This window comes from Nycticebus coucang, chromosome 4 (genome assembly GCF_027406575.1).
Source record: "Nycticebus coucang isolate mNycCou1 chromosome 4, mNycCou1.pri, whole genome shotgun sequence".
Taxonomy (NCBI): Eukaryota; Metazoa; Chordata; class Mammalia; order Primates; family Lorisidae; genus Nycticebus; species Nycticebus coucang.
In genome coordinates, this window is record NC_069783.1 from 96,304,795 (window position 1) to 96,327,806 (window position 23,012).

The window sequence follows — 23,012 nt, forward strand, 5'->3', positions numbered from 1 at the left end:
AGATGTGCTCAGTTTGGATCACTAGGTTTTATAAGTGTCTGTAAATTTCTTAGCTTAGGCCTAATTAAAGTGATGTGCCTCTCATTTCAATAGAACAGGGCACCTATTTGTTATTTTGGTCTTTGCCCTGAGTGTGTCTCATGCTCTGGCAATGCATTTAGATGGAAAGTAGGAAGAACTGGAAAGGAGAAGCCATAATACTTTTAGACCTTTAGACAGGAAGATTTAAAAAGAAAAAGAAGGGGATAGTGGTTTTGGTTATAGAATCAGCACAACAGAGAGACCACATTAAACGTTCACTACTTGAGTTGCGTAGCCACCGGATGAAGTATTTGAATTCTGTTGGCTCAACTGAGGCATTTGGCAAGGAAGTGTGAGTAATTCAGGCTTATTTCTTTGGTTTTCCCTTGATAATTTAGCAGAGTTTGGTAAATCACACAGCACCTTAACGTATCAGTAGAGTTGTAGGCAATTTCAGCAGCGCTTGAGCGAGACAAGTGTGCCTGTTTTTTCTACAGAGTACAGTTGACCAAAAGCGTGCCAGCCATCATGAGAGCAATGGCTTTGCCGGTCGCATTCACCTCTTGCCAGATCTCTTACAGCAAAGCCATTCCTCCTCCACTTCCTCCACCTCCTCCTCCCCATCCTCCAGCCAGCCGACACCCACCATGTCCCCACAGACACCCCAGGACAAGGTCACTGCTAATGAGGTATGTCTCGCACCACAGCTGGCTGCTTTCCTGGGGTTAGACCAGCACTTCCTAGGAGCTAGTTTGCAGAGAAGACCTTCCCAACACCCCCCTTCCCTACCCTTCCTGCTTTCTGTCACCTGTCCGTCTCCCCAACCTCAAGTAACATGTTTCAGATCTGCATACAAGTCCCTTAACCCTGGATCAACTTCCCTCCAAACTTGCCAGTTCACTGTTTACTTTTTTCTGGATAAGTGTAGTTGCATGGCTTTCTTTATTCAGTTTATTTTTTTTAATCTAAATAAAATGATTGCAGTGTTCCCAGACCCATTATGTATTTGGCATGAAATTTATAATCATTTGTGGATTCTACCTTTTTCATCCGTTTTATCTAATAAATAAAGTATAGGAAAATTTGGTTAAGCAGACTTGGACTTACCTAGACAGACTTATCCTGGACAGGAGTAGAATATCTTTCAAACCAGGGCTTGATTTTCTTTTTTCCTTTTTGAGGGGTGGTGGTTGATTAATCACTCTTAACTTATTTTCACCAACCTTCTGAAAAGGATTTCTTTCCTTGAAATTCACAATCACTCAGTTTCAGAAGCTAAATCTTTTGGGGAGAAACCTAGAAAATTAGGATGTTAAGCAAGAAGGACAAAGATCTGAGCAAAGTTTTTATTTAAACTTTCGTTTGAGAAATCATGTGTTTTGCTTCTAGGTCTTGGCTGTGGTACTCGGTCTGGGTGCTAGCTGGATGATCCTTTGTTCTTTGAACAGACTTATTAAGCCCCAAGTACAGTAACAGCCCACCTTAAACACCCTGCATTTAACTAAACAAGTGATTCAGTTCCACGTGAGGCTTGGGTTTAAATGCATTTATCTAACTGTTGAGGGAGGTTATGTGTAGCTTCAGTCTGTCTTGTTAATGTGAAGCACTTAACTGACTGCTCACTCCTACTTTGGTTCTTTTGTTAGAATCACAAAAATCCTTTCCTCCTAAGGAGTAGGGACACATTGACTGCTTCCTAGATAGCTTCCGCATCAGATTAGCCTTCAGCTGGACTGGCCACTGGCTCATGGGATAGGGAGGGAAGCCTCCCACATGGGTGGGGAGCTAAGAGGGCCTGGGTTCTTAGACTTAGTGACTGTCGGGTGCCTGTGGAGTGGGTGAAATAGTACAGGATAAAAACACTAGATCAGACATGTTCTTTTTTCTCCCGAGATATATATTCCACCTACACTCACATTCCTCCTTATATTTTAAATTTTGCTCCATTTTGCTCTGATGTTCAGTATTTTACTACAACCTTTAACTCACTAAACTGGCAAGTTTATTTATTTTTCTGTTTGTTTTGTTTTTAATCGTCATTACATTTCCACTTAACAATTTGTTTCACTTTCTTTGTGTTTTTTTGTCTTAAGTTACGTTATTAACCAAAACACTAGTGCTCCTAAAAGTTAAAAAAGATGTGCCTTGTTTGGTTGTTTGCACCTTTCACTAATGAGCTCCTGTTTGGTATGGGTTTAACGGTGATGCACTTAAAATAACGGTAGCCAAAGCTTCTGTAGCTTTCTGGCAAGAGGCTCAAGTTAAAAAAAGTAAAATTAAATTTTGATAATATTCCAACATAGATTAACTTGTGGGGGTAAAAGAGTAAATTTAGAAATAGGTGAATTGAGATCAAGATATTTCAGGCCTCCTTTAGGAGTTTTCATTGTAATTATTTATTTTAAAAAGAAAGCTTGGGAGCATGAAGTGTAGGTTTTATTGGTAGCTTGCAGCATCACTGTCTTTAGGTGAGCAGTGTGTCTGACAGAGTTGTGGCTCCTGCAGTGGTTCTAGATAAAGCAGCACCTGTTCTGGGGTATGCTGTGCCCACGTGGAAGCTCCCTGCAGAGCACTTTTGGGGAACGATATAAGAGGGATAGGGCTTTGTACTGGGAAGTAGTGCAGTGTGGAAGCTGAATTGAAATGTGTTTTAATGTTCATTTTTAAAATGTCATTTATATTAATAAAATTGAAATTTACATTGCAGACTCAGTCCGCTAGTAGCACACTCCAGAAACACAAATCTTCCTCCTCCTTTACACCTTTTATAGACCCCAGATTACTACAAATTTCTCCATCTAGTGGAACAACAGTGACTTCTGTGGGTAAGTACAGTAGCAACAAGGAAGCAGCTGACAAACAGGACTAGGTCCCTTTGAGTTGCTCTTCCAAGTGGTTTAGGCATGGCATGATGATTGTTCACAGGCAGAGACCTTGAGTGCAAAGCCCCCTCCCACTGGCATTTGCCTGATATGCAATGAGCTGCATAGTCAGTTCCCTTTTTCCATATACATTTCTTATAAATTTCTTCTCCTTGACATAATGTCAGTTATGGCGTATGAATGTTTACTTGAAGTGTGAGGGATGGGGCGAGGCATGGATTGCGTGTACACAGAAAATAATTTCCTGTGTATTATGTTTCAGTGGGGTTTTCCTGTGATGGAATGAGACCAGAAGCCATAAGGCAAGATCCTACCCGGAAAGGCTCAGTGGTCAATGTGAACCCCACCAACACTAGGCCACAGAGTGACACCCCGGAGATTCGTAAATACAAGAAGAGGTTTAACTCTGAGATTCTATGTGCTGCCTTATGGGGTAGGTGTCTTGCTGCTATTCTGACTCTTTCATTTTTGTACCCAAGGGCGTGCTGGTCTTTCAGAAAAGGACTGCTTTAAAATAGTGTGGGTATTTTTTGAGGAGTTGGTGATGAGGAGGTGGAAGATACCTGTGATGCCCATCTCCTTAGGCTGAGTGGCGCATTAGTGGAATGATACAGTCCATGTGTGTACTTGCACTCCTTTCAGCAGTGGTATGTTGGAAAGCATGACTAATGTCCATTTCTTCATGTAAAGAAGAAAAGTGAAAAGATGAAACAGACCTTGTTCCTCGTTGAAGGAGGGGGCCTGTTATTTGATACATTGAGCCTTTCACTTTTCATCCTCCTCTACCTTCTTGACTTTTCCCTGTTCTTGACTGTTCTCTTGTCACTCTCAAGAGCCCCTCTTCGCTTCTTGCCCAGCATTTTTGGAAGTATTGTCTGTACCGTGACATCTCTGTGACCCCTTGAGATCTGGATTTCTGCCCTTGTCACTATGAAAGAGTGTTTTAAAGCCCCCAGTGATCATACCATAAAGCCTTTTCCTTACTAACCTCCTAGGTAAAGATAATCTTAGTAATTTAGGTGACTGAGCATCATGTGAAAGCATCATGAGCAGCATTGTCACTGGCACGTTGCTGCTGTTGGTCCATCGCAGGGAATGGAGCGTCCATCGATTTGTTTATATTAAAGGCCTTTCATGGGAGTGTTTACAAAAAAACCATACATATGTTTGGTATAGAGATCATGTTAAAGATGTCAGTTCTTCTGAAATCGATAGTGCAGATTAGCAGATGATGTCATTTTTATCCAAAATAGTTACACTTGGTTAATAATCTTATACTCATTTTTTATTTCTCTAATTCCTAGAAAGTGTTGGACCCCCTTCTAGGTGCTAAGTGATATTTTATTAACTAGAAAGACTTCTTAAAAACCATCTTAAACCTTCTTTATCTAATTATTCAGTATTTCTAAGAGAAATAGGAGAGTATCTGGAATCTGTATTTTTTAAAATGCCTGAAACTTTCTATTACTATGTTAAGAGAATAGATGGGAGTGATTTAATCACAAAGTGTGTTTCTATAAGTCAGTGTATTTAAGAGGCTTCTTGGGTAGGGGCGCATTTTCTTAAACTGTTTGTGGCGCATTTTCTTAAACTGTTTGTGGTAGTAGTCCTAGGTACCTCGTAAGTTAAGTTGAAGGTAAGTCTCTTAAAGACCTAGACTCAGAAAAGTTACAAGATCTACTGTGAGAGCTGTAGCCCTACATTCAGAATACATTGTAAGTAGCATTATTTTGGAGTGGTAGAATTCACATGTAGATTTTTTTTATTACCTTAGAAGTGTTTACAGCAGGCATTCTTTTGTAACCATGTAACTGACTCTGTAAATTGCTATATATTTATATTTTAATAGGGCAGTTTTCTCCTCTTGGAGCTGGGGTTATTTTAGCACATCTTTTTGAACATGATTATTTCTTACATTTATAATTAATTATTTTGTCTTCCTATATAATATTGATCATAGAATTTAAGGGTTTTTGGTTTTTTTGTTTTTTTTTTTTTTCATTTTTATTTATTTTTTTTGAGACAGAGTCTCACTTATTAACCCTCAGTAGAGTGCTGTGCTGTGACAGGTCACAGCAACCTCCAAATCCTTGGGCTTAGGCGATTCTCTTGCCTCAGCCTCCCGAGTAGCTGGACTATAGGCGCCAGCCACAGGCCTGGCTATTTTTTTTTGTTACAGTTTGGCCAGGGCTTGGTTTGAACCCACCACCCTCAGTATATGGGGCTGGCGCCCTACTCACTGAGCCACAGGCGCCACCCTTTTAATTTTTTTTAGATAGGGTCTCATTCTGTTGCTCAGGCTCTACTACAGTGCGATAGTCACTGTACTTCAAACTCCTGGGCTCAAGCAATCTTCTGTTTCAGCTTCCTGAGTAGCTGGAACTGTAGGCACATGCCACCATGCCCAGCTTAATTAAAAAATGTTTCTTTTGTAAAGATGCAGTTTCAGAGGCTGGTCTCGAACTCCTGGTCTCAGATAGTCCCCTCCTCTGGGCCTCCCAACTTGTTGGGTTATAGGCACAAGCCACTGTGCTGGCCTTAAAGGAAGTTTAAATCATGGAAAAGTCTTAGCCATTTTTTCCATTGTCCTACAGAGGATTCCTATAAACACAATGATAATTCTTAGCAGAATAATTAGGGTAGGGGGCCGTATTATAAGCATTATTTAATTATATCTAATAGTCGAAAGGTTAAAAAGCGAATTTACAAAAATATGTATTGCTACATGCAACTCAGCTTTTTTTTTAACAGGCCCATAATTTCCAAGGTGGTTACTTTTCAGTGACTGTGTCTATATTCTTCTGACTATTACTACAGAATTATGCATTTCTTGGAAATATATCAAGGAGAATTAGAAAGTAGAGAATAAGGGTCGAAATATCTGAAGTTTCTGTTTATATGAAAAGATTTTTCACCTTTATTTGTTATTTCTTCATTCTCATTGTAAAATCTTGAGGCTGGTGTTTATGGTGGTGTTTATTTTTGTAAACTATAAAGCATAGGATTTCTTCACAAAGCTAATATTTTGTGTAGTTAACTACCAGATTCTTAACAGAGGATTTTTTAAAAAAATCTACTTGATATTGAAGCCTGAATATATTGAAATAATGTACAGAATAGAATTTTGGAATGGACTCTTTGGCAGCATCTCTATCAGTAAATGATTGTCTTTTCTGCAGTCAATGTCGTTTTTTTCCAAGAATACAATATATTTTTATTACTTATAGTCATTGTGTTGTACAACAAATCTCTTGAACTTGTTTCTCCTAATTGAAAGCAAATAACTTTTAAGCAGACTCACCTCACTTAGGTATATGCAGGGAAAACACTAAGCGTAACGTTCAAATAAGATAGGGATGTACTCAGGGCAAAATGGTCAATATGAAAAATAAATGATATGAAAATGAGTATAACATATCACATATGTTAAATATTAATTTTTCCTAAACAGATAGTAAATTTGTTTTTAAATTGTATAGCAGTTTTTTTTCTTAGCATTAAATCATTATCTGATAAGTATGATAGTTCTTTTTTTTAAATATGGAACGCTTCACGAATTTGCATGTCATCCTTGCGCAGGGGCCATGCTAATCTTCTCTGTATCGTTCCAATTTTAGTATATGTGCTGCCGAAGCGAGCACAGTATGATAGTTCTAATAAAGAAGAAAGCTTATAAAAATGTAACAGCTTGCTGTAAGTTTAAAAAGTATAAGGCTGTAAATGCTAGTTCAGTGCTATGATGTTCCCTGATTTATAAAATGTCAGTATCATCCATCACTGTACTGTCACAGCACCTACTGCCTCATTACCTATTTAAATGTAAATGAATTAACATAGAAAATGCATTTGTTCAGTTGCACCAGCCATGTTATCACAACTCGGGAGCCACGTGTGGCCATTGGCTCTTGGACAACACAAAGAACATATATGTCACAGTAGAAAATTGTAAACATCTTAATTATAGATGGTAGAATAAACCGTATGTGTCTGTGAGCCTTTTCCCTTATGCTGTACATAATGGTCATTTGGGAGAGTTCTGGTTTACTTTTATTTTAAAGGTCACTCTGGATGGGAAGAAGTAGTTATGAACTCTGGGGCCTTCTCTTTTCTTCCAAATTCCAGAGGCTTCCCTCATATTTTCTGGAGCTGTTTCATAGAGTCGTGTCAGACTCCAGCAAACTGTCTTAGATAGCACTAGATAAAGAGCACTTGTGACAAGGTGGATGTGTGTGCACAGGGATGCTCTTGGGAAATGCGCACTGTTGGGCAAGGTAGAGACTGGCTTTGTGTGTGGAGTTAGATTTTTAAAGGGGGGACTTTTAACAGGTCACACTATTATCAGAAACTGTAGCTGTCTATCCCTTGAATTCTTGTTGTAGTTTTTTTTTTTTTTTTTTTTGGCTGGGGCCGGGTTTGAACCCACCACCTCTGGCATATGGAGCCGGCACCCTACTCTTTGAGCCACAGGCGCCACCCTATCCCTTGAATTCTTAAAGATTTCTTTGTTTTTTTTTTTTTTTGTTTGTTTGTTTGTTTTTGCATTTTCTGAGGACTGCAGGAATGGTATTGTGGTAGTTGAGAGCCTACGGTGCTTTGATATATTTCTGTCATCCATGTGTGTCCTTAGTCACTGCAGTTCTTACTTGAGTTTGCATAGCAGTGTCAGCACAGATGTAAATTCCAGGTTCTCCGCTTTCCCTCAGCGCCCCAAAGGTGCTTTTAGTTTCTTCACAAGGATTGCTTGAGTAGACACTGTCCTCTAAATGTTGAGGTGATACCCACTCATTGTGGCACAGACACAGCGCTGAGAGAGGGCTTAGGAGAGCTGTTGTCTTGTTCCCTTCACAGTTACTCATTTCAGATTCTCTGTAAATAGGGTAGATGGGTGAGTGTATATACCAGGATATTCTTCTCTGTTATTCCATCTACCTGAAAATATTGATTAATTACTTGTAAAAGCCCAAATGCTTTATTCCTTGTGTCAGTGAGTTTATTACCCATTTTAGGGAATCGGGGCAAACGTGTATTTGCCCAGTTCCCTAGGAGTATAAGGTAGTCTGCACTGCATGTTAAAGGCAGTTCAGACAATGAAGGTTCTTGACCAAGGAACCAAGAGCATTTGGCAAATTAAGTGAATGATAAAGAGGGAGAAGTTGGCTCAAGGGACAGTCTGATGAATGCCAATCTGATGTTCTTAGAACTTCTACGTGGGGTGTGTGGTTTTTGAAGATACGGCCTGATTCAATGAGTATTTTAGAACATTTAAGATTGATTTGATGTGCAGTCATGAGAAAGTAGAAAGAGACTGTTTTAACCACCTCAGTCAAGGTCTTTTTCCATCAGTTAAAAGGCTGCCAAAGCCTGAACAGTGTGAGAGCAGCACGAAGAGAAAGGAGGGCAAGAGAAGAGGAGATCTCATCTGGATTCAGTGGCTAGTTCAGCTCATTTTGCACAGCAGCTGTGGGACAAGATGGTGCTGTTGATAGAAATGGCAAAAGTGAGAAATCTGGGTAGAGAAGCAGGGATTGCAGTACGGATTAGTTTTACCAGTTGTGAGGTTCTGCTCAAGCACAGGTGGGTATGCACTATTAGACAGGCAGCATCAGAAATGTCGCTTTAAGAAGGCAGAGGAGGTGCCTGAATATAAGGAGACTTCACACTGCAGCAGAAGAGGAGAAAAACCCTGACAGTATGTGGTCAGAGAGCAAGGAGGTTGCACAGGGAGATTGCAGTACTTCAATACTCCTAAAGTATGGAGGGACAAGAGAACTGAGTGATAGAAGCCAGGTCATAAGCTGTCTGTAAAGGGTTTGAGGAGGGCTGTCTCACCTTCCATTCCAGAAGTTTGCCAATGAAAACAAGGTGAAAGAAGCACAAAGAAAACCATCGTATCATGTAAAGATTTGTTCTAATTTGTAGTGTGGGTAATTAGATGCTGAATCTGTAAGGCCGAGAGAAAATAGTGAGCTTACAGTGTTCAGGGGCAACTGAAGAAAACTTGGAAACTGATGATTTGTTAAGGAAGTAGAAGAGGGTGAGGTCTCCTTGTTCTTCCCCTGAGAGTTAAGGAAATAAGGCACCGTTATTCGTGTGGGGTGATAGTTTGGTTGCATTAACCTCTAACTATTCAAAGCATTTCTTTTCTGGGTGAATTAAGGAAGCTGCACTTTTTTCCCACCTAGATGATGTTATTCCTTCCGTACAATTAAGCTATTTGTTAAGCATAGGCTAACACTGAGGCCTTTCTGTGTCTCTGGACCAGGAGTGAATTTGCTAGTTGGTACAGAGAGTGGCCTGATGCTGCTGGACAGGAGCGGCCAAGGGAAGGTGTACCCTCTGATCAGCCGGAGACGGTTTCAGCAGATGGATGTACTCGAGGGCTTGAACGTCTTGGTGACAATATCTGGTAAGTGTGTGTTTTGTAAAGCAGAACATACGACACTGTCTAAAAATATTCAAGCTTGGTTCGGCACCCATAGCTCAGTGACTGGGGCGCCAGCCACATACACCCAGGCTGGCGGGTTCAAGCCTGGCCCGGGCCTGCTAAACAACAATGACAACTGCAAAAAAAAAAAAATAGCTGGGCATTATTGTGGGCGCCTGCAGTCCCAGCTACTAGGGAGGCTTAGACAAGAGAATCACTTAAGCCTGAAAGTTGGAGGTCGCTGTGAGCTGTGACACCATGGCACTCCACCCAGGGTGACAGCTTGCGACTCTGTCTTTTTTTTTTTTCAAGCTTACCCACTAACCTGCGGTTAGCTCGTTTGTTCTCTGAGGTCCTGGTTAGATGAGGTATAGCTGCATCATGAATTTATAATAATGTGAAAGGAAGATGTACAGAGGCGACACACACATGCACAGGTGACCTGTGGCTTTTCCAGAGAGCAGTCTCCCCTACCCGGCTCACTCTGCTCACAGTCTCCCCTACCAGCTCACTCTGCTCACACTCTGTTGCTGGTGAGGTTTCATTCACTTTACCCAGTGTGTAGGTCTGTCCACTCCCCCTGCCACTTCCACATGCAAAAGGAACTGTTCTTTGCCATTATTGTGTTATATTTTTTATTCTTTTCTCAATACTTAATACTGTTAAGTTTCTTCTTTTTAAAAAGACCATTTTCCTTTGTATAAATTATATATGTTCATTTTAGAAAGTAAGAAACCACTGAAGAAAAGCAACTGTAAGAAATAAAAAGTAAAATTATGCAGAGATAACTTCCATTAACTTTAAAATTTTTAGCTTCCAGTCTTTTAACCATATACCACACTCCGTATACATACTTAAGGAAAAAAGGTCTGCATAAAAATGATTATTTGGTATTTCAAACATACGGAGAATAATAATGAGGAGTAGTGGCCCCCATGTACCGACTAGATGTAATAAATGTCACAATACAGCGTTGTACACATACTAAGTGTCCTTCCCCCATCCGTCTGCCCATGGCAACCACTGTCCTGAAGTTAAGGTGTATTCCATGCGTGCCTGATTGTCCAAACCAGGTAAACTGCCTTTTCAGTGCCATTAAACATTTCTCCATCATATCCATACATCTTACACACCTAGAAAGTGTTTCCTTGCTTAGCTGTATTAAAATGCCTTTACTTATCTTCTGTCATTGCCCTCTAAGTTATACCCTTTTCCTTCTCTCATGTAAACATTTTTCACAAATATCCTTGTAGTTTAATTGACCTTTGAGCGCATACCACAGTGCTTTTGATGTAATTATCTGCTAATGTGGGTTTGTTGTATTTCTTTATATGTAACAGATTTACTTCCAGTTAATTGTACTTCTTGTATATGTTTTTGGTTGTGAGTAAAGAAGTTTGTTGAAATGCAAAAATTTCATTATTTTTTACTTAAATGAGAAACCAGCCATTTAAAACTTAAAAGGTGTTGATGGGGTAGTTTTTATAATTAGAGAAAAAATAACCAATCTGCAGCTAAAGATTTAAACTTCATTTTTCTATCCAGTGAAATGAGGCAATTCATGGGAATCGACAATCAGCTGACATCAATGCAAAGCAACACATGTCAATTGCAGGAAGCTTTAAAAACAGAAAAAACTTAGGAAGACTAAACATGTCATCCCCTTCTCAGAGAAAATGCTCATTAACTTTGTGTATTTCCCTCTTTATCTCACAATATGGGAACACAACATTATACATAAACCTATGTGGTCTTTTTTTTTTCTTTCATCTAACATACTGAAAAAAGGTTCCCACAAAAAGTTCTTCAAAAGTTATAATTGTGTTGAAGTATGATATACACAGAAAGTGCACAGCTCAATAGCTGTCACAAATAGAATCCATGCCAATAGCCCCTGTTCTGGTGAAGAAACTGAACCTTACACACGCACACACACCCCCCACACACACTCTTGAAAATGTCTCTTGCTGCCACCACTGTCTTGTGCACAGTACTTTGAAAACGGAAGGTTGATTTTTCACCTTCATTGAACTAAATTGATACAATGGTAAAATGATGTGTGTTTTGGTGGATGCTGCTTCTCTCTTTTCTTTGAATAAACATTTTTTTTAATCTAGTGTCTTTTTAATCTAGCCATTTTTTTTAATCTAGTGTCATTTTAATCTAGCCATTCTGATAGGTGTGTAGGAACTAACAGGTGTTATACCATTTTAATTGGCAATTCTTTAATGATATATGATGTTGAGCATATTTTCATGTGCTTATTTGCCATCTGTGTATCATATGTGTGGTGTACATGTATATCCTCAGATCTTCAGTCCATTTTGTGTTGGGGTTGGTTTTCTTACTATTGATTTGTAAGAGTTCTTTGTATATTTTGGATATACGTCTTTCATCAAATACGTGTTTTGCAGATATTTTCTCCCAGCTTGTGTGGCTTATCTGTTTGTTCTCTTTAATGGTGTCTTTTGCGGGACAGAAATTTTTAATTTTAACGAAATCCAACTATCAGTTTATTCTTTCATGAGCTATTCTTTTGGTATTGTATCTACAAAGTCGTCGTTAAATCCAAGGTCACCTAGATTTTCTTCTGTTATTTTCTATAGGGCGTATAGCTTTGTTTTTCACATTTAGGTCTGTGATCTATTTTTAGTTGATTTTCGTGACTGTTTCAAAGTCTGTAAGGATATCGGGGGTTTTGCATGTGGTTATCTAGTTTTTCCAGCAGCATTTGTTAAAAAGATTGTCCTTTCTCCATTGAATCTTTCAGGTAAGTGGTACACATCTCTAACTTGTGACTTGCCTTTTATTAGATTTCAGTCTTTGCCTAGGGTGTTTGATTTAACCCTTCTGTGCTCATCTGTAAAATGGGAGCTAATAGCTACTCCAGAGAGTTTTTATAATCAGGTGGCATAACACACGTGAAAGCATCTTATAAGCTCTATTTGTGGTATTGTTTGTAGGTGTTTGTGTTACTTTTTGGCTTATTGATAGTGTCTACATAAATACGAGTTCATTGTGTTTTTTAAACCTTTTGCTCTAACCCAGGCCTACTACTTCCAGTGATAATTTTGTAGGGGTTTCAGAAGTTCATCAAATAGCTTGAATTAAGTTTCTGGTCAAGCTTTTGATACAAAGTGGTTCCCTTAAAGGTATTGATACTGTCTGTGAAAGTTTCTTTTAGTTACTGTTGTTACTAATGAGATAGCACCTACTTCTGAATATGCATGTAAAATATTTATATTTATTTTGCTAGGCAAAAAGGATAAGTTACGTGTCTACTATTTGTCCTGGTTAAGAAATAAAATACTTCACAACGATCCAGAAGTTGAGAAGAAGCAGGGATGGACAACCGTCGGGGATTTGGAAGGATGTGTACACTATAAAGTTGGTAAGTTCTAGGAGGGGGTTAAGGGTTTTGTTTTTCCAGAGTTTAATTAATTAGAATTCAGTTTTAAATGCATGGGTCCTTCGAAGCTTGTAATAATAAACTTGTTTCTGAAACATGTGGCTGATTTCTAGTATTGTGTTTTCTAGTATTCTGATCTAGACATTGTCTTCTTCCCTCTCTGCACCCACAGGCACATTGACTGTTCCTGTAGCTCGCTCTGTCCTCAGGTTCCCCCACACCATGTACCTTGGACCTCTTCATCTCCTCTCTCTGGCAGTCACAGTTTTCTCTTCTGTAATATGTGCTATGGCCTCCATAAGGAAGCCTTATCAAATGAAAGGCAGCTGATGTGGAGCCCTCCCTTACGCTCCAGGCTTATTCTCCATTTATAGAATGGAGTCCTTGGCAGGCACTGATAGAGGACTGTGGCTGGTCATCTGGAATGAAGTGCAGTGTGCAGAGCTACTGTGCTTTCACTAGTAAATCAGCCTCGCTGGTCAGTCAGTGCTTCACCGCCGTTGGGTTGTTTTTTCTTTTTGGCCTGAATACAGTGATTCTCATCAAGTAAAATCTCACAGGAACAAAAGCAAAAACAATTGTTTTAGTGAAAAAAATTTAAAATACTAGTACTAATGTTGGACACAAAGGGGAAATGGTGGACCTTAGCCTAATTAAAGTTTTATGGGGAAGATGATACACTCTAATAGAGTTTAGTCTATGGCCATACCACCCTGAGCACACCCAGTCTCTTCTAACAGAATTTAAAACAGAAAGTAGATCTGATTAACGTTACGGGCCTATAGAGTTCTGATTTCTGTGTGCATGTTTACTTTTTTCTGTGTTTATGAAGGTATATACCGTAGTCAGTTCCTCCGTGCCCAGGGATGTTAGCATCCTTGATCGTGGCTTATGTAGTCTGTCTACAACCCTCAGCTCATTGGTTAATAATAATGGTTGGTGCCACTTTGGCATTTGGAATGATTCTGGGTAGCTCTGGACAGTATTACTATCTCAGTATAGATTTATGGATTAGGATTTTCTGTGTGGTTTTTGTAAGAAGTAATTTTGTTTGTTGAGGTATAACTAAAATCAGCTAAGGCTAAATTCAATGAAACCGCTGGTAAGGCTGAACTGCACGTGAGCAGATCCTCCTACAGGGGGCACCAGAGGCAGGTGTGTTAGTGTTGGGCTATTCATGCCAACAGAGCAGCAGTCTTCAAGCCTGCCGTTCTGAACAGATGAGTCACAGGATGTAAGTGTGAGTAATATTTTTGTCTTCACGGTTACTACCAAGAACAGCAGGAATTTCAATGTATATTTAAATTAATTAAAATTAAGTCATCCTTGAAATTTAGTTGGGTGGCACTCGTCCATTCTGAGTGCTTGGTAGCCTCATGTGTTCGGTGCCCATCTTGTCAGTGCAGACAGAAAGCATTTCCATCAGCACAGAACCTTCTGTTGAACAGTCTTATTTGGATAGCCTTTTTGTAAACCTTTGTGTTTATAGTTATTACTGTCACTGGTTTATTTGAACAGTGACAGTGTATGGAGTTTAACAAGGAGAGTCATCAGGTTAACGAGATCTCTCAAAGAAACTGTGTCAACACCACACTCTAGTAGAGTCCTGTGTGGTCAGGGACCCTCTGAGCTAGCCGAATTGCCTGGCTGTAAGGGAACCCAAACAGCTATGGGAAGGAGGCAGGTTTTGGTAAGGTTTTGTTGTTGTTCTTGAGTTTTGTTTTGTTTTGAGATAGGATCTCATGCTGGTGCCCAGACAGGAGTGCAGTGGCTCGATCATGGCTCACAATAGGCTTAAACTTCTGGGCTCAAGTAGTCCTCCTGCTTCAGCCTCCTGAGTAGCTTGGACCACAGGTGCCCACCATCATGCCCAGCTGACTTTTCTTATTTTTTGTAGAGGTGAGGTTTCAGTCTGTTGCCCAGGCTGCTCTTGAACTCCTAGCCTCAAGTGATCCCTGCCTCTCTTTAGCCTCTCAAAGTGTTAGGATTACAGGTTTGAGTCACCATACCTAGACAGAGGCAGATCAGTTTTTTTGTTGTTGTTTGTTTTGTTTTTGTTTCTTAATAGTGGAAAAGAGTTTTATTTTATTGCTCTTCTGGTACAGAACTTTAGGTAAAATCCTTGAAATTACCTATGTAGTCAAGAAATGATCTGGAGTGATGCTTGCCTATGTGCAGGTACTTCTGTCTACTGATAGAGTTTAAGACTCGTGACTATTTTGGTATTGCCCCCCATGTTCCTCAGTCCCAGGCAAGACTAGGAATAGCTTCATGGGAAACCTGGACCTCTTTCTGTGTTCAGGAGTCTCTTGGCAATTAATCACATCATTATCTTTCTGAAGTAATACTGAGTTCTTAAGTCTTTAGGGTGGGACACTTGGGCATTTTCCTTGATTATAAAATACTTGGAATCTGAGAAGACTAGGAACATGAGTGAAAGTACTCATCCATGGTATCCAGAGTATTGGATCTGAGCCCAATACACCATCAGAAAAGACAGGAGTTACCATGGCTTACACCTTAAAGAACTGGAAAAGGAAACTGTGAGGCATGATCTTGCTGTGTGCTTCCCCTGCTGGTTTGGTTGCTTGACTAGAAAGCATATTTCTAAAGTTTGCAGAAGACAACAAAAGTGATTTAGAGTTCCATGTTGACACTGACCTGTGCTTTTTATTTATTTTTTTTTTTTTTCAGTAAAATATGAAAGAATCAAATTTCTGGTAATTGCTTTGAAGAGTTCTGTGGAAGTCTATGCGTGGGCACCCAAGCCATATCACAAATTTATGGCCTTTAAGGTAACAACACCACGTGAATTTAAAGCAGCATCAGGCACGCAAGCTGTGAAAAGGAGTCAGTGAATAAGTTTTAAAATTCTGAACAAAATTGATAGTACAAAAGCTATGTGATCATTGGCATACAGCTTTAGCATAAGACAGGCCATTTCGAACATAAGCTTAATTTGCTTTCTGAGCCCACAGAGTGTGAGGAGAGAGAGCCAAATGTTGGGCAGACATGTTGATCATTGTACTAATACAGTAACAAAGGAAAAACAAAACAATACCACTTCCACCCTCCTTTTAAAAAGTAGACCTTCACCTAAAGTCATGAACGTGTGCAAAGATTTAAAAAAAAAAAAGTGTCCCAAAACAGGCAGTTTAAAGTTGTGTCAGTTGAATAGAGTACTAATTAAAAATTAAGTTCCAGAAATTGCGAATGACACAAATATACATTAAATGGGAAAAGTTAATAATATGTATGATTCCTTTTTTGTTTGAACAAATAAACTGTAGCTATAGCATCTGATCTCATGTATAAACTAAGATTATTTTGCATATGTGCAGCTTTAGACAAGTAATTGGGCATTTGTTTTAAAATGAGGGTTGTTGGCTATCTCGTGCCTACAGTCCAAGCACTTTGAGAGGCCAAGGTGAGGGGGTCACTTATGGCTAGGACCACAAGTTCAGCTCGAGCAACACAGCAAGACCCCATTTCTAAGAAAAGAAAAATATTAGCTGAGCATGGTGGTAGGCACCTGTAGTCCCAGCTACTCAGGAGGCTGAAGCAGAAGGATCACTTGAGCTTAGGCGTTTGAGGTTGTAGTGAGCCGTGAAGAAGCTACTGTACTTTAGCTCAGGTGGAAAGCAGAACCCTGTTTCAAAAAACAAAAAAATATGGAGGTTGTTTTCATTTTGGAGTTCACACATACCTGGTGTTGAGTTGTTGCAGCTGCACCTCACATCGTTGCCTAGTACTTAGGTATTTAAAATAGTTTGGGTATGTCTTATACAAAGAATAAGTTTCAGTTATCTATAAAATTTACACTTTTGGATTGCTGATTGCTTGATTTTTTTCAGTTAAAGTGGGATAAATGGGGTTATCCTATTTGTTTAAAAAATAAGTGTTATTGAATAAATATAATTGATTCTAAAGTTATATTGTCCTCTAAGATCTGGTTTTAATCTCCTTTATGTACCAGGTACTGCACTAATTGCATTTATAAGTATTATCTTATTTAAATCTATTCCATTTCATCATCATTCCAGTCTTGAGACCCATGGATTCTGACACTGATGAAGAGCAAAGGCCACCCAGCGTGCTGCAGCTATTCTAGTACATGCAGTCTCTAGCACCTTTTCAGTCTAGACAGAAAGGGTAGAGGTCTTCACGGCTCAAGTAGTGAGAACAATAGTAATAGTGATAAAAATGTGACTCCAACAATTCCTCTCACTCCGCTGTGCATGTGAAAAGTTAAATATGTTATAGAAAGTCCTTATTATTTCACTTTACATGTTTTTCTGATGAAGATAAACAACAGGGTAATAGATGACAGACTGGAATTTTGGGGCTGAGTAGGGGGCATTTGGGACCCAACCTCTGGAAGAAATACATTCCGGATACTAATTAACAGAGAAAAGCATTTAATGAAGACTTGAGTACTTTTGCTTTATGATTGTTGCCAGTGTGGCTCAGTAATTGAGTATGTTGGCTCTAGCTTCTCTACTTTAATCTGTTAGAATTAAGTTCTCCATCGTCTTACTACTCTCTTGTTTGCATCCTTGCAGTCATTTGGAGAATTGGTACATAAGCCATTACTGGTGGATCTCACTGTTGAGGAAGGCCAAAGGTTGAAAGTGATCTATGGATCCTGTGCTGGATTCCATGCTGTTGACGTGGATTCAGGATCAGTCTATGACATTTATCTGCCAACACATGTAAGAAAGAACCCACACTCTATGGTTGGTTGACTGGCTTCATTTTGTTTTGACTTTTTTCTTTCCTCTGCTTAGTGAACTAACACAAGCAGGGATTCTTCATTTCCCCTTGGTGTGGGGGTGAGTATTTAAGTGATGTGCTATTTTCAATAGTGCTATGTTCTGAGACAAGTCCTGGCTCTCTGAAGCCCTCCTGAAAACCTCTTAGGCCCTTGCTTGACTAACATGGGTTGGATTTGGGGCAGTTGCTGGCAGGCCAGAAAAGCCCTGGGTTGGGAGTGGTTCACAAACGGACCCCACCATCCAAATATGTTTCAGGGGCCTTGGAATATGTGAGTCAGTGGGATATATGACCTCTACTGTAAAGTAGAGATAGACGGGGGTATATATATTGCATGGGTTTTCCAAAATGTTATCTAATTGCTATATTTATCTCCAGGGATATGGTACCAGTGCGTTCACCAAGACAGTCTTACTGAACACTTTCATAGTGCTAGAAATAGCCACAAACATGCTTCCTTGCACTTTGTTTCTTTTCTGTAGATCCAGTGTAGCATCAAACCCCATGCAATCATCATCCTTCCCAACACAGATGGGATGGAGCTTCTAGTGTGCTATGAAGATGAAGGGGTTTACGTGAACACATATGGAAGGATCACCAAGGATGTGGTGCTACAGTGGGGAGAGATGCCCACCTCTGTAGGTATGGAGCACCCAGGGAAAGTCAGCAGCTGTCACGGTGGAGGCTTATCTATGGCTACATATATTTATCATGCTGATTTTGGAGTCTTTCAGACCTTTTGGCTGTTTAGCATAGTGGTTGGCAATATGTGGCAGAAAGTTAGATTGAAGACGGTGGAAATAGTCATAGGTCTGTCTATTTTAGAAAAAACTCCAATTTTATGCTTTTTTAAATCTGTTGCCATCAGAGTTGATGGGAGACAGGGAAAGGGAAGTGATTTGCTCTTGGGTATGGCAGAGCCACAGCTAGAAACACAGCCTCATGCATAGTCTTCTGGTTTACCTTTAAGAATAGAGGCTAATATTTGAAAGTTTTATATCCCAGAACTATCTTGTTTTTATTTCAGTGAAGTCGCTGTCATTTTTCAAGATAAACATGAAAGGCGTAGGGGAAATGAATAGATGCAACCATTGACTCAAATGACTACTTCCCAGAGTAGACAAGAGGCAAAGCTCCTTTAATACAAAATCCTTAAAGGCTAGGCATTGAAGGGCAGGGGAAGTAGAGTTGTATCTTTATGTGTCACATAAGCAACATCTTTTTAAGGCTTTTTTCCTATCTTTAATAATTTATAATTTTTTCTTCCCCAAAAGCATATATTCGATCCAATCAGACAATGGGCTGGGGAGAGAAGGCCATAGAGATCCGCTCTGTGGAAACTGGTCACTTGGATGGTGTGTTCATGCACAAAAGGGCTCAAAGACTGAAATTCTTGTGTGAACGCAATGATAAGGTAACGCTTTTCTGTGGCTTCTTTCTTGTTGCTTCTGTCTTTTAGCAATGATTTCTTTTCCGTGGAATTTGATGATAAATTTTCTTGGAGTTCTGATAGATTCTGAAATAAATTAATCAAGGAACTTTTTAGATGTTACTTTTTTAGTCATGTTTTGGGGGCTCGGAATGTGTTTTGTTTTTTGCTGTGAGAGGAATTTGTTTCTTTAGAAATCATCATATGTTGGATTTTCTAGATTTTTTTTTTTTTTAAACCCTAGTAGGTGACCTTTCTAGGTTTAGAGATGATGAAGATTAAAGCTATCCATTTTATCATATCAAACGCTTTTGTGAATGGAAAGGGCCACCAGTGCAATTCCGGTAGACTTAAAAGGTTCTTCTGCATGGATGTGTGTCAGGAGGATCACACTTGCTATCGCGTCTGCCTTTTGACTATTGAAATAACTTCATTTTATGCAGAAGCACTATACCTCAGACTCCAGGGCATCAAAGTCACCTTTGCTTTCCAAAACTGGCCACATCCCGATCTTCTCTAGGGGACTACTCATTCTCAGAAGTCCCTTTCAAACCAGCCTTGGAATGGAGCAGATAGAGGGCTAAGGGCATTGTGACCTATCCTGGCCTGCCAATGGGAAGGACTTGGAGAGTGGAAATGATTTTTACCAAGCTCAGTCTTTTCTTCTTCTGTCCATTTCCATTTGGACAAAGGGATGTCTGACTACCTGAGGCAACACGTAACGGCCTCGGAAACTGTCCTGTTAAGAACATGTCCACTTCTTGCATCCATGTTGAAATATGTTAAATATCCTAGCAACCAGCCCAGATTGAAATTACTAATTCAACATGAGAAAGAAGAGCTGCATCTCTCTCCTTGGTAGCTGGCCCTGCCTACCCAATCACAAACTAAACACAAAAGTCATCTCACCACCAATGCACTGTCTTCTGCGTAGCCCTGCATCTCATTTGCAAGTGGGGTTTCCTTTTTTTTTCTTTTTCCTACATGGTATCTTCCAAATCTGTATGTTGAAAATGTGTACAACTCAGTCCTAATCCAGGGTATTGTCAGCTTTTTGGCTTGTATTTGTCTAAGTATATGTACGATAGCTATAGTGTAATATTTTTTGAATTTCAGTATTTAAGTATTTTTATGCATGCTGTCATGTCCCTTAACAGTTACTAATAAAAGGCACAAAACATAGGAACTGCAGAGTCATGGAATAATTCTTTTTTTTTTTAGAAAAGGAAATTAGGAGCCTGACATGGTAGCTCACACCTGTAATCCTAGGCTCTGGGGAGCAGGAGGATCCCTTGAGCTCAGGTCAGAGACCAGCCGGAGCAAGAGCGAGACTCTGTCTCTACTAAAAATACAGAGATTAGCCAGACATTGTGGTGGGTATTCGTAGTCCCAGCTACTCAGAAGGCTGTAAGATAGAGGATCACTCAAGTCAGTGAGTTTGAGGGTGCTGTGAGCTAGGCTGATGCCAGAGCACTCTAGGCTGGGCAGCAAAGTGAGACTATCTCAAAAAAAAAAAAAAGAAAGAAATTTGGTTGGCAAGGGGTCTTCTCAATTGTTCACTGTTCCTTTTTCAAAATGTTTATTTTTTAGGTATTAACAGTGGAAGGAGATATAACTCAGTTTCTTTTTTTTTTTAGATAGAGTCTTACTTTGTCACCCTCAGTAGAGTGCCATTGCATCACAGGTCACAACAACCTCAAACTCTTGGGCTTAAGCAATTCTCTTGCCTCAGCCTCCTTGCAAGTAGCTGGGACTACAGGCACCCACCACAATGCCCGGGTCTTTATTTATTTATTTATTTTTTTTTTTTTGTAGTTGTCATTGTTGTTAGGCAGGCCTGGGCTGAGTTCGAACCCGCCAGCCCCGATGTATGTGGCTGACGCCCTAGCCGATGAACTACAGGTGCCGAGCCTATAACTCAGTTTGTAAGGCATCAATTTTTTTCCCCTTTGAGTTCCCACAATATGGCAACATATAAGGAGTTACCCAGTTAATAAGCCTTAGTTGTAATAAAAGTGGGCCATAGATGATCACTCCTTACAAATGATAAATTGACAACATCCCAGAGTTTCTTTTGAAAAGGCTTTCTGGAGTGCAAGCTCCCTGCACTTGGCAGTGTTATGTGAGGATGTTGGTGGCTTAGGCTCCATGGCTGAGACCCACAGGAAACCCTTTCCTGTGCAGGTTGCTGTGTGGCCATAGTAACTACGCTTTCTCTTCTGTTTTTGTTTTTGCAGGTATTCTTTGCCTCTGTTCGGTCTGGTGGCAGCAGTCAGGTTTATTTCATGACCTTAGGCAGGACTTCTCTTCTGAGCTGGTAGAAGCAATGTGATGTGGACATTGTCGGCCTTCAGAGTCTTCAAGATCCTGAGAACTTGGAATTCCTTGCAACTGGAGCTCAGAGCTGCACCAGGGCAACCAGAACAGCTGTTGTGTGCAAACCTCATGCGTTGGGTTCTCTCTCTCCCTTCCTTCCTGCTCCTGTTTACCAATTTATCCCTTTTTTTTTTTCCTTACTCAAAAATAAATCAAGGCTGCAATGCAGCTGGTGCTGTTCCGATCCTACCATCAGGTGCTATAAGTGTTTGGGATTGAGCATCAGACCAGAAAGCAAACACCTTTCCTGCAGCTCCAGAATTCCTTGTCTCTGATTGACTCTGTGTTATGGGTATCTGGCGGTGGCGACAGCAAACATGCCGTTGGTTTTCTTGGCAGTGGGCACAAGGAGGTGAGAAGTGGGGTTATAAGGAGCAGTTTGCTGAAGCAGAGAGCAGATTTAATATAGTAACATTAACAATGTATTTAATTGACATTTCTTTTTTTGTAATGTGACAATATGTGGACAAAGAAGGTGCAGGTTTAAGAAGTTAATATTTATAAAATGTGAAAGACACAGTTACTAGGATAACTTTTGTGGGCGGGGCTTGGGAGACAGGTGGGGTGGGTTAAGGGGTCCCGTTTGTTTCTTTGGATTTGGTGGGTGGGGATCCTGGCCAAGAACTCAGTCATTTTCTGTGTCAGGTTTTGCCTAAATCATGTGTGGATGGTTCTTAAAACAAAAGAAGGAAACAGAAAATATGTGCATTTTGTATAATGTCCAGAACTTTGTTGTGTGACAGTATTAGCACTGCCTCAGTTAAAGGTTTAATTTTTGTTTAAACCTAGAAGTGCAACAGCAGTTTTACCACAGTCTGCACTTGCAGAAGAAAAAAAAAATTCAAACCACATGTTTATTTTTTTGCCTACCTCATTGTTTTTAATGCATTGAGAGGTGATTTAGTTTATATGTTTTGGGAGGAAACCATTAATGTTTAATTTAATCTCGATACCAAAACTCTCAGATTGGAGTTTGCTAATTTATCACAGCCTAGTAGGCATGAGAAGAACTGTCCATGAAGATGGGAGTAGCCTTATGGCTGATACAGTTTCTACATGAAGAAAGCAGAATGCTTTGTTTTCACCAGATTCACCATTGAAGGTTAATGGGGTGACTGTAGCCCACAACAGAGAGATCTCATTGTTCTCAATTCGAGGTTTGGTAGCAGACAGGTGGTCACATTAGAATAGTCACACAAACTGTTCAGTGTTGCAGGAACCTTTTCTTGGGGGTTGGGATATTCCCCTTTTCTAAAAATGCAATGCACTAAAACTATTTTAAGAATGTAGTTAATTCTGCTTATTCATAAAGTTGACATATTCCTGTGTTTTAGGTGTAATATGGAAGTCCTGGCTTTTCTTGTTTTCTCACTTGCTCTCTTGTTTTCTGTTTTTTAAACCAGTTTTATCTTATGAATATGTTCATGACATTTGTAATAAATGTCTTGAGTAATAATTTGTTTCATGGCTTCCTCGTCATCACTCAGCTCCCCTAAGGATAGTGATATCTTAGTGAAGCGATAGTGCTCCATGTCCTGGTTCTGCTGTGTTACTCTCCTCTTGTTGAATTCTGAGTGGGAATATGCGTTATAGCTGCCTTAAACCCTGTTCACCCATAGAAGCTTGTTCTGTAGGCTTAATCTTCCAGTTAATTTTTTCTTGTAGCAAGGAAATTGGGGATTTCCTTCCCCCTCCCGA

The 23,012-nt window shown here is 39.8% G+C and overlaps 1 protein-coding gene and 1 non-coding gene across 33 annotated transcripts in view; one reads left to right on the forward strand and one right to left on the reverse strand.

The window, feature by feature from the left end:
• MAP4K4 (mitogen-activated protein kinase kinase kinase kinase 4) overlaps window positions 1-22,767 on the forward strand; it is a 209,587-nt gene extending 186,820 nt beyond the window's left edge. For 10 of the 32 annotated variants that reach the window (XM_053587160.1, XM_053587161.1, XM_053587171.1 and 7 more), the window contains 10 exons: window positions 519-710; window positions 2,729-2,846; window positions 3,166-3,336; window positions 9,166-9,309; window positions 12,584-12,718; window positions 15,431-15,531; window positions 17,299-17,472; window positions 17,992-18,151; window positions 18,784-18,923; window positions 21,176-22,767. In XM_053587160.1, the coding sequence (XP_053443135.1) occupies window positions 519-710; window positions 2,729-2,846; window positions 3,166-3,336; window positions 9,166-9,309; window positions 12,584-12,718; window positions 15,431-15,531; window positions 17,299-17,472; window positions 17,992-18,151; window positions 18,784-18,923; window positions 21,176-21,259 (1,419 nt within the window). In that variant the 3' untranslated portion in view covers window positions 21,260-22,767. The remainder of the gene's footprint in view (window positions 1-518; window positions 711-2,728; window positions 2,847-3,165; window positions 3,337-9,165; window positions 9,310-12,583; window positions 12,719-15,430; window positions 15,532-17,298; window positions 17,473-17,991; window positions 18,152-18,783; window positions 18,924-21,175) is intronic. The other 22 variants (XM_053587162.1, XM_053587188.1, XM_053587186.1 and 19 more) reach the window with 3 other exon arrangements.
• Window positions 6,438-6,544, reverse strand: LOC128585072 (U6 spliceosomal RNA). Its single transcript, XR_008379820.1, has one exon. It is a non-coding gene; the product is annotated as a U6 spliceosomal RNA (small nuclear RNA).
• Window positions 22,768-23,012: the final 245 nt, after the last annotated feature.